The 12,868-nt window shown below is 43.0% G+C and overlaps 1 protein-coding gene across 1 annotated transcript in view; it reads left to right on the plus strand.

The window, feature by feature from the left end:
• lrba (LPS-responsive vesicle trafficking, beach and anchor containing) overlaps positions 1-12,868 on the plus strand; it is a 180,132-nt gene that overhangs the window by 16,647 nt on the left and 150,617 nt on the right. The window contains exons 2-4 of the mRNA XM_070989116.1: positions 9,438-9,669; positions 10,703-10,803; positions 11,727-11,822. Coding sequence (XP_070845217.1) covers positions 9,438-9,669; positions 10,703-10,803; positions 11,727-11,822 — 429 coding nt within the window. The remainder of the gene's footprint in view (positions 1-9,437; positions 9,670-10,702; positions 10,804-11,726; positions 11,823-12,868) is intronic.

The raw sequence follows: 12,868 nt of genomic DNA on the forward strand, positions 1-12,868 counted from the left end.
ATAACTTTATCCATCACCTCCCTCCAGAATTTCTTAATCTTGTTGCATCCCCAGATTCAGTGTATAAATGTTCCTTTAACTTCACTGCGTTTAAAACATGTATCAGGTATATCACTGTTGTATCTATGAAGCCTGACAGGGGTTATGTAGGTCCGCATTAAATTTTAAATTAGTGTTGGCTGTTTGTGATTGTGCCTCCTTACAGGCTGTGGACCAATCATTATTTGAAATGTCCACTTTTAATTCTGTCCTCCATGTATCAAGTTTGGGTGCTGATGATTCATTAGAACCAGATGTCAGCCAGTTGTATATTAATGAAATCCAACCTCTTTTAATACAGTTGTCAGTAATAATTTCCTCTAAAGGTGTAAGTGTAGGAATTGCTAATGACTTGTTTTGCATAGCAGAAATAAAGCTGTGCAACTGCAAATATTTGAAGAAGTATTTCTTTGGGATATTAGATATGTGAGAAATTTCCTCAAAAGACAATAAAACATCTTCCTTACACAGGTCGGATATTTTACTTAGCCCTTTATTTGCCCACAGTTTGAACCCATCACCCAGCTCGCCTGGTTTCAATGAGACATTACCCCAAATTGAGCTAAGGGAAGACAGCACACATTTTAAAGAGGTTTGTTATGCAGTACTCTGTATTTAAGGCTTCATTTGTACTTGTAACGCAGCTTCTCCCTTTGCTTCAGAAGTCCAACTGCGTGTACTTCCACCACTCTGTGACAAACTGTTGCTGCAGATTGCGCCCCTCCTCATCCTCTGGGGTTAATTCCCGCATTGAAATGTGGAGGAGACTTAAGTGCGGTTCATTAGAAATTGTCAGTTATATTTACGGATGGCAGCGTTATAAATAGGCGGCTTTTACAGGGATGTTGACATGCTTGTAATATCATCACGCACAGCACTGTCACCCAGTGAAATGGAAGGATGGATGGTGTCATTTTTAATGTCATCTAAATCCTCTGGCTGTGAATGAAATGTACTGCAGGTCCCAGCTATGTAGCCGCTTTCCTTTTCTCTTGTTTCTGTCTTTGTTTCTCCCATCACACTGTGCACATGGTTTACAACAGGATAAATGATGTGCAATTGCATAAAAGCATTGAGTTTAATGTAATTCAAAGCAGCGTGGGGTATGCACGCCAATTATATCCATGTGTCACACACTGTTCTCTGCGTGTTGTGCTAAACTTATGTTCTTAGTCAAACAACAAAGGAAGTGTGTCGATGAGGCTGCTGCCGAGTCATTATCACATTTAATGTGGCATAAGAATGACTGCCAGCCATTGTTTGAAACAAAAGTTTGTCAGGTTGCCCTTCTGAAGATATTCTTAGAAATCCAGCTATTAAAATATCTCTCCTCGCTGTCTCTTAGCGTGAGGAAGGAGGAAAATGTACTCAACAGGGTGAGATGATCAGTCTTCCAGTTGAACATTTATCAATTCATCAATAGTGAGTTAAAATCCACGAATAATTTAGCAATTAGAGCTGAATATTTACCATTTGTTCATTAGACTCAATGCTGGCTTCCAACACTAAAAGAGTATTTGGTGCCACTTCTGGGAAATATTCATGAAGTGTATTTGGAATACAGCTTGTTATATATGAAGTGAGTGAGTCAGGTGAAAACCCATTCAACCATTGTGTTCCACGGTCCCTGCATGCATAATTGTCACCACTTTACCTTCTACTCCTGCTTTGTCAAAGAGCAGCGGGCTCATCCACCAGGCGGATGCTGGCGAAATGTTTTCTGAACACGTTCAACAACAAGCCACAATCCGAGACGACAAAACTGACAGCAAACCGTAGTTCTTCTTTAGTCCTGGGGGTCGGTTGTGTGTTACAGGTGGTTTTGAGGGAGTCTGTGTGAGGTGGGACAGCTGCAGGCTGCAGGCTGCCGTGCAGAGCATGCTAATGTAAAGCACTGTAGACATGGCTGTAGGATTTTCAGTGTCAAAACTGTCTTAAAACATAGTTTTATTTTTCAAAAGACTTGTATGATCCCCTCATCTTGTCGGGTCTTAATAGTAATCTTAAATATTGCCAAAATCTCCAACACACAGTCCACATTTTGCTTGCATTCTTTGTCCTTTGCTTCCTTATTTGTTTACTTTGGAGGTTGGTGGACGTCCATTTCCTGCTGACACATGATTGGCTGGAGGAAGGAGATTCCACCAGCCAATTGTGGGCCAGATAGATTTGACTATATTTTATCATATTTCAAGGTCTTTTGTTCTTAGAAACCATTCCTCATATTTATTTATCCAAGGTCATAGCAGATGTTCACAGCCGTCATTACATTTGGAAAGATCTTGCATATGTTCTAAATGTTGGTGCCTCGTCACTGAAGTGCTGCTCATCTGAAGAAAATTAGTGATGTATCTGTAACCAGAGCATGATGTAATGCACGCCTTTCGCCGCCCTGTTTCCTCTCATCTCCTCCATCAGAAGCTCATTCCCTCCTATCAGCTCCAGCACCACGGGGATTTGAGTGGGACAGATTATTTGGTTGACCTCCCTATGTGCTGGAGCCATTTCAGCGTCTCACATCAGCAGCGAAGAGCGCAGGATTATAAGATGTTGTCATATCACGAATCATGTTTTGGGTCGCCATGATGGATGTTTCAGTTTGGGCAGCGTGGACTGGGGGGGGGGGGCTCTTGTGGAAGAATAAGCCAAACCGCCTTTGGTTTGACAAGATGGCTCGTTAAAAGAGATCCAGTTTGAAGAGTTGTTGAAAAACTAGGCCACTCTGACAGCGCGTTCGTCGAGTGTTTTGTTGCCTTGTTTTATTTTAAAATGGATTAAAACCCAAACTCAAGCGCATGTAAAGCATAAGCTGGCATTTACAGCCTGCTTGTAAAGTTTTTTCCACACTGAGGTATCACAAAAATACTCACCGCCGTCACTTGAATTAGAATTGGAATCTCAAACCTGCTATTTACTAATACATCCATGCAATTATCTTATGCAGTATTACATATTTCTCTACTGGGCAACAGTACAAAAACACTATTCACATCTTACCCATGTGCAATAAAAAACATTCAATTTCAAGGCCATATTATTATATGTATACTCTTGTATATAATGTACGTATACGTATATAGTTGATTTTATTTTGTGTCCTTCTTAATGTTGATTTGCTACCCACGTTTCCTTTTTATTCTTGCTATTATCGCCGCCTATAACAGCTTAATTTCCCCGGTGTGCTATCAATAAAGTTCTCTCTCATCATTCCCTTGGACTTGACACGCTGTATTCTGATGGTGCAGAGCAATTCAAGGCTCGATGTAAGCCGGATGACAAACTAGAGACGAGCTCGACACGAGCGCAGATTTGTCAGCGGCTTTCCCCTTTGTTCGTGCCTGCTGCCGTCTCCTGCAGGCAAATTACTTTATATTCAAATGATTTCACCCATAGAATTAATTGCAGTTTCATTAGGGAGAGAACTGAAGGACGAGCCTCGACATGGACACACACACATACGCACATACGCACACACTGTACACAATGGGTAGAGGGTCTCATCGCCCTGCAGCCGTGGCTTGGCAGCATCAGTGTTTCTGCCTGTTACTTTTAGCCGGGCAATTTCCTCCCCTTTGGTCGAAAATGGCCGTCATTTGTTGCCTCCTCTCGTCTTCAGCTGTCTGTGATGATTTTGAAGGGTTTTTTTTAGCTCAGGCCTCAAATAGCTCCACTGTTTTTGTAAACCTTTGCTTGTTCTATTCTCAGTCTCAGTTTCCTGCTCACTTCCAAAATGGAAATGCTTTGCACTGCACATCATCTTTATATGAATACACGCCTTTTCACTCCGACTGTATCTGGAAGTGTCAGTGCTGCTTCCATTAAATTGAGAATGTGACATAACTGAGCACCAGTAACTCTAATGCATCGCTCATCAGCCCTCAAGTTTGATTGGCCTCCACAAATGTGCCTCACAGTTATCCTAAAGTCTGATTGGCTATCTGCCCCAAATAGAGGTGGGCCTCAGTTTGAACCCACTGTTTGAGTAATTTTGAATGCATGTACTTTACTTTTGTCTCCGTTTGGAGCTGCAGTTTCCTTTTTAGGACCTAAAAAATAAAGTATGGAAGCTTTTTATTCTATTAGAGTGAAGCCACACTGTTGTGCTGCGAGTTTTATTTTGAAACTCCATGACCTTTTTTTGTTCTCATGAGGTTGTTTGCATGTGGTAGAAATATTACACACGAGGTGTCTCATTGTTGACTGGCTGACCTGAAGTTTATCTCAGGCAGTAGATGTAAATTGTGGTCATGGCGTCCCGTTCAGCCCATCCTCCACTGTCGTTCTCCATGGAGACCATAGAAGCCTGTTTGTGCTTTGTGTTACGGCCCAGTGGCTGCTTGGCTGCTCAGCCATGATTAATTCAGGCAGGCCTCAGGGGAGAACAGCCAGGCTGGGTTACCCAGCCGGGGATCTGGTGTCTAGCTGCCATGAAGACAGCGGCTTTATGGCAGCTTCGTCCGCAGAGCTCTCCTTGGCTGGAGCTGAGCCTGGAGCTGGCAACCTGTCGCACCTGTTCCTGAAATAGACCAATGAAAATATTGTAAACCTCTTTGCCATGCACTGATAGACACATTGAATGTCCTCACTCAGCTCATTTAGTTTTTAATGTACATCAACGCTCAAAGTATCGCAGTTGATTGATGGTCTCAACACTCATGTTTAATGTAGCACGACTCTGTTTTTTAGGTTTCATCATCTTGCAATTTCCAATTTTTGCCATTAGCAATATTATTTTTCAATGCCCCCCCCTTTTGTCTAGAATGTACATATATATGGTTGATTTTTCATTTTCGATTATATATTTTATTCCCTTATGTCTCTTTTTAAGAGAAGAAGAAGAGAGAAGAGATGCACTTTTATTATCACGACACAAACATGCACACACTACATGCACGCGCCATGCTTTGAGAAATTATTTCTCCGCATTTAACCCATCCTGGAATGTCGTTCCTCCGCGGCAGACCAGGAGCGGTGGGCAGCCAGCCGACAGCGGCGCCGTGGGGCGTCCCACCGGGGACCCAGTTCTCTTCGTCACTATTGGTCAGGAGGTGATCTCCTTGCATGGTTTTAGTGGGGTTATTTTTGTGGAGGATACCTCAGGTGACCTCGGGGAGAACATGCAAACTCCACACAAAAGGACACTTTTTCCTCGAGCAGCAGGCACCAAAGGCATGGTGGAGGACACGCCCCCAGCGGGAATTGAACCAGGACCTTCTAGCTGTGAGGCGACAGTGTTTCCACTGTCCCACCGTGCCACTTATGTATTCCTGATACATTTGCTGCAGCCTGTAACACCCTTATTTCCCCTGCGGGGGATTACTAAACTCTTATCTTATCTTATCTTATCTTATCTTATCTTATCTTATCTTATCTTATCTTATCTTATCTTATCTTATCTTATCTTATCTTATCTTATCTTATCTTATCTTATCTTATCTTATCTTATCTTATCTTATCTTATCTTATCTTATCTTATCTTATCTTATCTTAATGTAAGGGATGCTGAATGTTTTGAAGAGAGCCGGCTTGTACTCTGTTTCAGCGTGCAGAGGTGGTCAAGGTGACGAGCGGTTCATAGTTTCCAGGTGTGGACTCCAGAGCTGCCTGAGATGAAATACATTTGAACTGTTAACTTTTTATTCCCACCTACTTTATTATAAGACAGGCAACTGAAGAAAGTGGAGCAGGTGCGCTCACAGATTGGGCTCTTTGCTCTCCGGATTTGACTGAATTTCGCTGAGCAAAGACGACAAATCATTAACGGTCTCTCCGAGCGGATTTAGGACCATCTCGTGACTATATGCAGGCGTTTTACGTCCCAGCTGACGTTGAAAGAGCCGACATATTCTGTGACGACGGATGACGCCAGACTTCACGGCTCTTTATTTGTCTTTAGTCATTGAATAACCCGCGAGCAGATTTCAGCCTTAGCTCTGCTGTGGTTTGTGAATTCTTCCTCTTCAGTCAACTCGGCTCAGTCTCTCACTCATAATGTTAATAATACATGTCAGAAAGTTGGTTTTTCGCCCCATGCTGCTGGGTTTTGAGTCATTAACGTTTGGATTTAACTAATTATTAGTTTCATTATCAGTCTATTTGCCCTTCAGTCAGAAAATCACCAAATATTCACTTTAAAATGAGTTTAAAAACTCATTTATAACCAACAGTTTCCCTCAATATTTTTACTTTATTTTAAAAGTAGACTGAACAGATAATTAGTGGCTATCCCAGAATATCATTGTCTAACCATTAAAGGTATGATATGTAAAATTTCTGCATTAAAATGTCTAAAAACGGCGAGACTTGTCTTATATATTCTGTTGAGTTGTGTACTATCCCAAATGTTTCCAACAATGTTCAAACTCAGAGAAATCTTTAATTTAAGGGAATGCGAACTGTGATTTGCGCCTTTAAATGAAATCAGGATGGTCACAGATGACCGGTAGGTAGACCTGGCTCGAGGTTATTGTTCAGTTTATCGTAAACCTTTCCGATCGTAACCAATCAGGTCCAGACTCAGTGCCGCTGTCCTTGCATGTGTGTCAGGTTTATGTCACTGTGGTGTCACACTCGTCCTCGTGTTTGTTCTCCGTCCCCTCGGTCAACTGGCTGTGATGGATGGCTGACTCACGCACGCCGTCAGGCTCATAAATCAACTGTTGCTCTGGCACCTACCATCCATTAATGGCAGACCTGGCTGCAATCGGAGGCATTGGACCCCCCCCCCGACTCTGTAGTGAGCTGTGTTATTTATCAATGACTTGCTAAGAGCCGGTGCCAGTGGGGCATTAATTGGTTCATGTGTTCTTCGACAGTAAGTGTTGTATGCCAGCTCTGGCTTGTTGCCCTGACAGATGGCCAGAGGACATTTTGTAATTATTTTCCTTGCATCTCCTAAAAGACGTGTACTGTGTTTGTACTTCATATAGTGGTTTTGTACAGCAGATGTATCTTTTTAGCTCTCACCTGTGTCAGCCAGGATTGGCCCCAGCCCCCCTTGAGCCCATGAGGTAACATCCTTCATCCAATCATGCGTTCACAAGGTGGTGAACCTCGCTCGAGCCTTTCCAGGATGCCCCTTTCATACCCGATCATGATCCTCTCACCTGTTACCAATGAGCCTGTTTACCTGTGGAACGATCCAAACAGGTGTTTTTGGAGCGTTCCACATCTTTCCCAGTCTGTGAAACGTGTCGCTGCATCACAATAAGCAGATATTTACAGAAATCAGTGAAGCTGATGAGCTCAAATAGTTTTCAGTTGAGTACACATCAAAAAGGATCAGTGAATAACTGCATTCTGTTTTATTAATGTTTCACAGTGTTGTATCTTTTTTGGAGTCAGAGGTGTAGATAATGGATGGAAAACTCCTCCTTTATTAAAGCACTGAGTCATCCAGCTTATGAAAAAAACATATATTCTACCTCTACTCGTCTTGGGACCCATCGTGCACATAGGTTTGCTTTAATTCATCCTAGGTTTGAGATACTTACATTTGTTTTGGGTCTTTGGTGTAGCATTGTGCGCTGATCAGCACGTAACCCTCACCTCCACTGGTCTTGGATGCCACAGAAAGCAAACATCACGTTGGATTCTGGGAAGTTGTGGTGACCATTATTCAGATTTTTTGTCACATTTGTAAACTAAACAATCAGTTCATTAAAAACAACATCAGATTGATTTGTAACATTTGAAGAATTGAAAGTTGATACAGTTGATGCAGGGTTGTTGGCTACATATGCCTTAATGCATGTTGCCACTTTCATTTGTTTTTCTAATAATAATATAATAGTAGAATATGTGAGTAGAAGATGACGTCTTTAAAAACAGGACTGTAGGAGGTGACTGACGGGGCTTGTGTGTGAGGTGACTTTGAGCTGTTATGATACTTGACATGAAAAAATAAATAGATGCGCTGTGAGAGGAGGTTAAAGGGACAGTAGGTGAGGTGCAAGCCAGTCTTATCATCACTTCATCCCGTCCTTAAGGATGTGGCGGCAGCAGCAGCGTTGTCTCCAGGCTCCCCTCCTTCCCTATCTTGTACAACACACACACACACACACACACACACACACACACACACACACACACACACACACACACACACACACACACACACACTCCCTGCACCTGATCGTATTGTTTTCACATCCAGCCTGTCCAATGGCCGAGCGCCACCATCACATGTTCATTTTTCTGTCCAGTCACACCTCCTCGATTCCAAACGTGACAGCCTTACCCGCGGTATTAATTTGATGTCAACATTGTTATTTTCCTTATCTTTTTCTATTAGGCAGGGCTCAATAATAAAAACGTCACCACAACTATTAAGAGGTGACAAATTATGACATTTATGGCTCATGCAATTTATTTCCACGCACACAGAACACTACTCGTGTGCAGTAAGACGAGGGTTTTACCTCGAGCTCGAGGAGGATGAGGCGGACTTTGATATTTGTGTTTGTGCAAAACAGTGTATACTGGTAGCCACTGCTGCTTTGATATAGACACTGGGATGAACCTCACATCACTGTCCTCTTCTCTTGTATGTCAAGGGAAAATGAATTTGAGCCCAGGTCTGTGTCTGCCAGGCTGTGTCAGATGCTGTTAGTATTCCAGGCCCTCCTACAGGAACAAAAGACCTCTAAATTCCCTCCCCACTGTTTGTGTCTGACTAGATGTCTCGGTTAGTTTCACTGACGTGGCTTCTTGTTTGATTTTTTTTTTTTCATTGCTCTGGGTTCATCACAGTGTCTCAAGGCTGGTTGCAAACAGTTGAATCTACTGTCAGAAAACAGACATACAGTCAGACTGACAGGGACCTGCGTTTCTCCCCTGACCTTTAATCCACTTGTCGAGCAGCAGCTCTGATGCATGATTAATCATCTCTTTAGGAGTGTGCGCTCACAGTACCTTGAACACATGTGTATTAATGATGATAAACTTTATTTGTGTAGCGCCTTTCAGGCAGGAATTGCAGCTCAAAGTGCTTTACAAGAAAGAAATCACATGCACCAAGTGAGTGCTTTACATAAAAAAGACAGAATGGACATAAAAACAAATAAAAAATGAAGACAATGCATGAAACCATTAAAGAAAATGATAAAATATAAGTAAAAATAGAGTAGAATCAGGCTAAAGCATCAAATCACAGCATAAAATTGTAAAATATAGGTTAAAATAGATGACATTGAATGCATAAAATCAAGTAAAATACAAATTAAAAGCTTGGATCTGATCTGTGTTCCTATGTGAAGCTCTTGGTTTTGTTTTGCTGTTGATAAAAGAGTAACTCACTGCAGTGTTGTTGATGTTTTTATTGCTTCTATTTAATGACTGAAACACTTTCTCTCTCGTCCATTACCTCGCTCACCTCTCCCTCTGCATCCCTTCCCCAGCTGGTCGGCGGCCAGTTTGACCTGGAGATGAACTTCATCATCCAGGAGCCCGAGAGCATTGTGTGCATGGTGGAGCTGCTGGATAAATGTGAGCCCACCTGTCAGGCCGAGGTCTGGAGCATCTTCACCGCCATCCTCAAGAAGAGCGTCCGCAACCTGCAGGCGTGCACTGACGTGGGACTGATCCAGCAGGTGCTGCAGCGCATCTCCACCACCGACAGCATGATCGCAGGTACTGAGAGAGAGCAGCACACATTTTCTATTATGTGACAGCAGATTTAGATATCAGGAAGTTAAAGGCAGCTGGTTTGTGTGGCAGTGAAAATGGCTTTCCAGCTTTAAGCCCTGATGATATCAAACACTGCTGAGCGGTGTTTGACCAAGACGCCGAATCCTCGCCGCCTCCAGAAGAGATGTTTTGTCGCTGAGCTTCGACACTCTGCTCGTATGCTGTAACCTCCTGGTTTGATCCCTCAGATGCGCTGCGGTGAAAGCAGACACAATCATCCCCTGCGTCTCAGTCTAGTCTGTTGCCCATCTGCAAATTAGTGCGAATTAATCCGACAGCGTTCGGCTCAGTGAACTTTTGCCAGCTAGAACAGCGCTGGCCTGGAGGGTTTGTGCAGTCGAGCAAGGGTGATATCGCCCAGCAGTAACTAGGCAGCTGGAAGTACTGCGTATCATAGTAATATTCACTACACTACAAATCCTCGTCCGTTAACGTGGTCACAAAGTCTTTCATTGATTGCATTTACTGATTAAATGCCTCATTTATTTTACTTTTTAACCTCTTACTCTATGTTGTTACACTACAGTACATTTTCTTCCTCAGGTCAGAACCAATCAGCTGATCTTTAATACTCACCACATGTAACTGCCACTCATCCTTTATATTTGGAGGATTAAACTGAGGGTAGTGTACTTGCACTCTAGTCATAGATCTGTCACACTATGCTTCATCATCAGTCAGTAATAACTCATGAAAGAGTCTGCACGGTCGCTGGGACTCCCAGTGTCTTCTCTATTTTAGGTTTAAGTTAAGTTCATCACTCTAACATTTAAATTAACAAAAGATCAATGAAGATTGTAATAATTGAGGTTGCATCTTAAAAAAAAAGATCTAAATATTGTCTGGCAAACTGCGTCACTCTGAGCGTCCTCTCACTCTTAGGATGGATTATTGTCTTTCTGTTTGAGCGCGCCATGCGTGACCCCTCCATGTTTCTGTGTTTAACCCCTGCGGTTTGTGCGTGTGTGTCTTGCAGACCTGCTGGTGGACATGTTGGGCGTGCTCGCCAGCTACAGCATCACAGTGAAGGAGCTGAAGCTTTTCTTCAGCAAGCTGCAAGGGGAGAAAGGCCAGTGGGTGAGTCAGAGTCATGCCACAGTGATCCGTCTTGATTGTCTGGTACCAGCATGAGGAATGTGCTGCTGCTGCCGTCCCACAGGCCAATGCTAAAAGCAGAGGTGGAGCCGGACTACTGCTCTGCACTGGCCTTAGATCCAGAGCTATTGTATATTATTGATATTAGGTGGTTCATGAGATTACACAAGTCCTGATTTGTTAGTTTTTCTAAAGATATTAACAACAGCATGAGCCAGAAGACGTAGTTGGGGAGCATTAAAATGTGCCAAAAAGGGAGCAGCCACAGTGAATTTAAGATGTATGATACATGCAGTGAAGACGGGTCGCTGCATCCAGGCAGGACCAGCGGCACACAAGGGGAGAGAGATGAAGCGAGGAAGAGGAGCAGCGTAACCCATTGATCACTGACACTAATCAAGTTGTCAAGGAAGTAGGGCAAGTTGCTTTCATGCTTCTAAATTTCACCTCGCTCTCCCTTTTTTCGAGCAACTCTCGCCACCGCCGCTCTCTTCATTGCATTTTTGTGGAATATCCGGGGAGACGGGGCGGATGGGATGACTGCAGGACTTCTAGCTATCCAGCGCTTTAGCACTGAGCATCATAAAGTGAAACTGTCGTGAATGAACAGGAACCAAAATTGGAAAAATGTATGGGAATTTCCATCACACACAGTCATTCAGCTCAGTGTTTTAGAGCAGCATAGTCCTGATGAATGTGCCGAAAGTACGTGCATCAGCGTCGCTGCGGAGTAAAGCTGAATCTGATGAGTTTGAGGTAAATTTAGAACAAGCAGAGGCAAAGCTGTATTTGCTTTTAGTTATTTGTGGCTGCACCTGGAAGTGTGTTACTAGGGTTCTTATGCTTTTGTGTGCACGTGTTTGCCTGTCAGCTGTCTGAAAAGGCCTTTTGTGTTTTCGCCTAAGCCTCATCATGCAGTGAAGCTCTTGTCAGTTCTGAAGTACATGGCCCACAGGAACGGCCCTGACTCCTTCTTCAGCTTCCCGGGGAAGAATGCAGCTGTAAGTATCCAACACAGTGTCTAACGCTGCACCACAGAATGAAAACACGTCCCCTGAAGTGTGTTTACACGTAGATGATGAGCTGGCCGGCGTTCAGCTTAGAGGTTAGTGTTGGACTGCGGTTTCAGTACATAGCAGCAAAATTTCACACCAGATATTAATGAGCCACCAGAATGTGGAACCCCACCATGACCGCCTCCCACCACTTACGCTTAGTGCCGTTTTCCTTCAGATATCACATGATGATCTCTCCTGACACACGCAGTTTTTCTCTAATTGATATGCTTTACACATTATTTTCCAGTCTGCTATTACAATCCGGACCCATCTCAAGGCTCAGAGGCTATTGTACTCTTATATCCACAAATGGAGCCGTGTCTAAGAGCATGTTTTTCTTTGTAGTTAAAGTGTGAGTCGCTAAATTGATAATGCCGTGGCTGTAGCTATCCAGCTTTGGACTATTCAAATCACGTGTTGAGTATTTTGGGTGTGCCTTCATGCACATTTGTTTATTCATTAGCAACTAATGTCCCCAACGTTTAAATGGAGGTTTAAACACAGAGGGGTCGACTCGTCTCTCAGTAAGAAAACAATCAAAATTGAGCACAATTTAGTCTGTAAAGCTCAACTTTTTTAGAAAAACATATAAGAAATCTTTAATGCATTAATAAAATAATGTCAGTGAGTTACTAGGAAGGGATTAGTCAACTAGTCGACTAATCAGCTGCACACTGGTGTCCTTTTCTTGTCTTTGTGCATAATGTGTTAATTTAAGTACCAAATGACCTTCATCAGGCCGGTGAGACTTCACAGAGACGTTGTTTGGCTCACACCTGCATCATTTACCGCCTTCATTGGAAGGCTGTTTCTTCCTCTTCCTGCAGCAGAGTATGTGTGACATGCCAGTATGTTCGTTTCAGGATGATTTTCTTCAACCTTAATGCATCACAGTGACTCTTTGATCCTTCGTTAATGTAACCAGTAATTAAGTCTTTGACACTAAACAATATGTAATCTGGTTCTCTCAGATTTCAGGCATGTCAGAC

This window comes from Chaetodon trifascialis, chromosome 2, assembly GCF_039877785.1.
Source record: "Chaetodon trifascialis isolate fChaTrf1 chromosome 2, fChaTrf1.hap1, whole genome shotgun sequence".
Classification (NCBI taxonomy): domain Eukaryota; kingdom Metazoa; phylum Chordata; class Actinopteri; order Chaetodontiformes; family Chaetodontidae; genus Chaetodon; species Chaetodon trifascialis.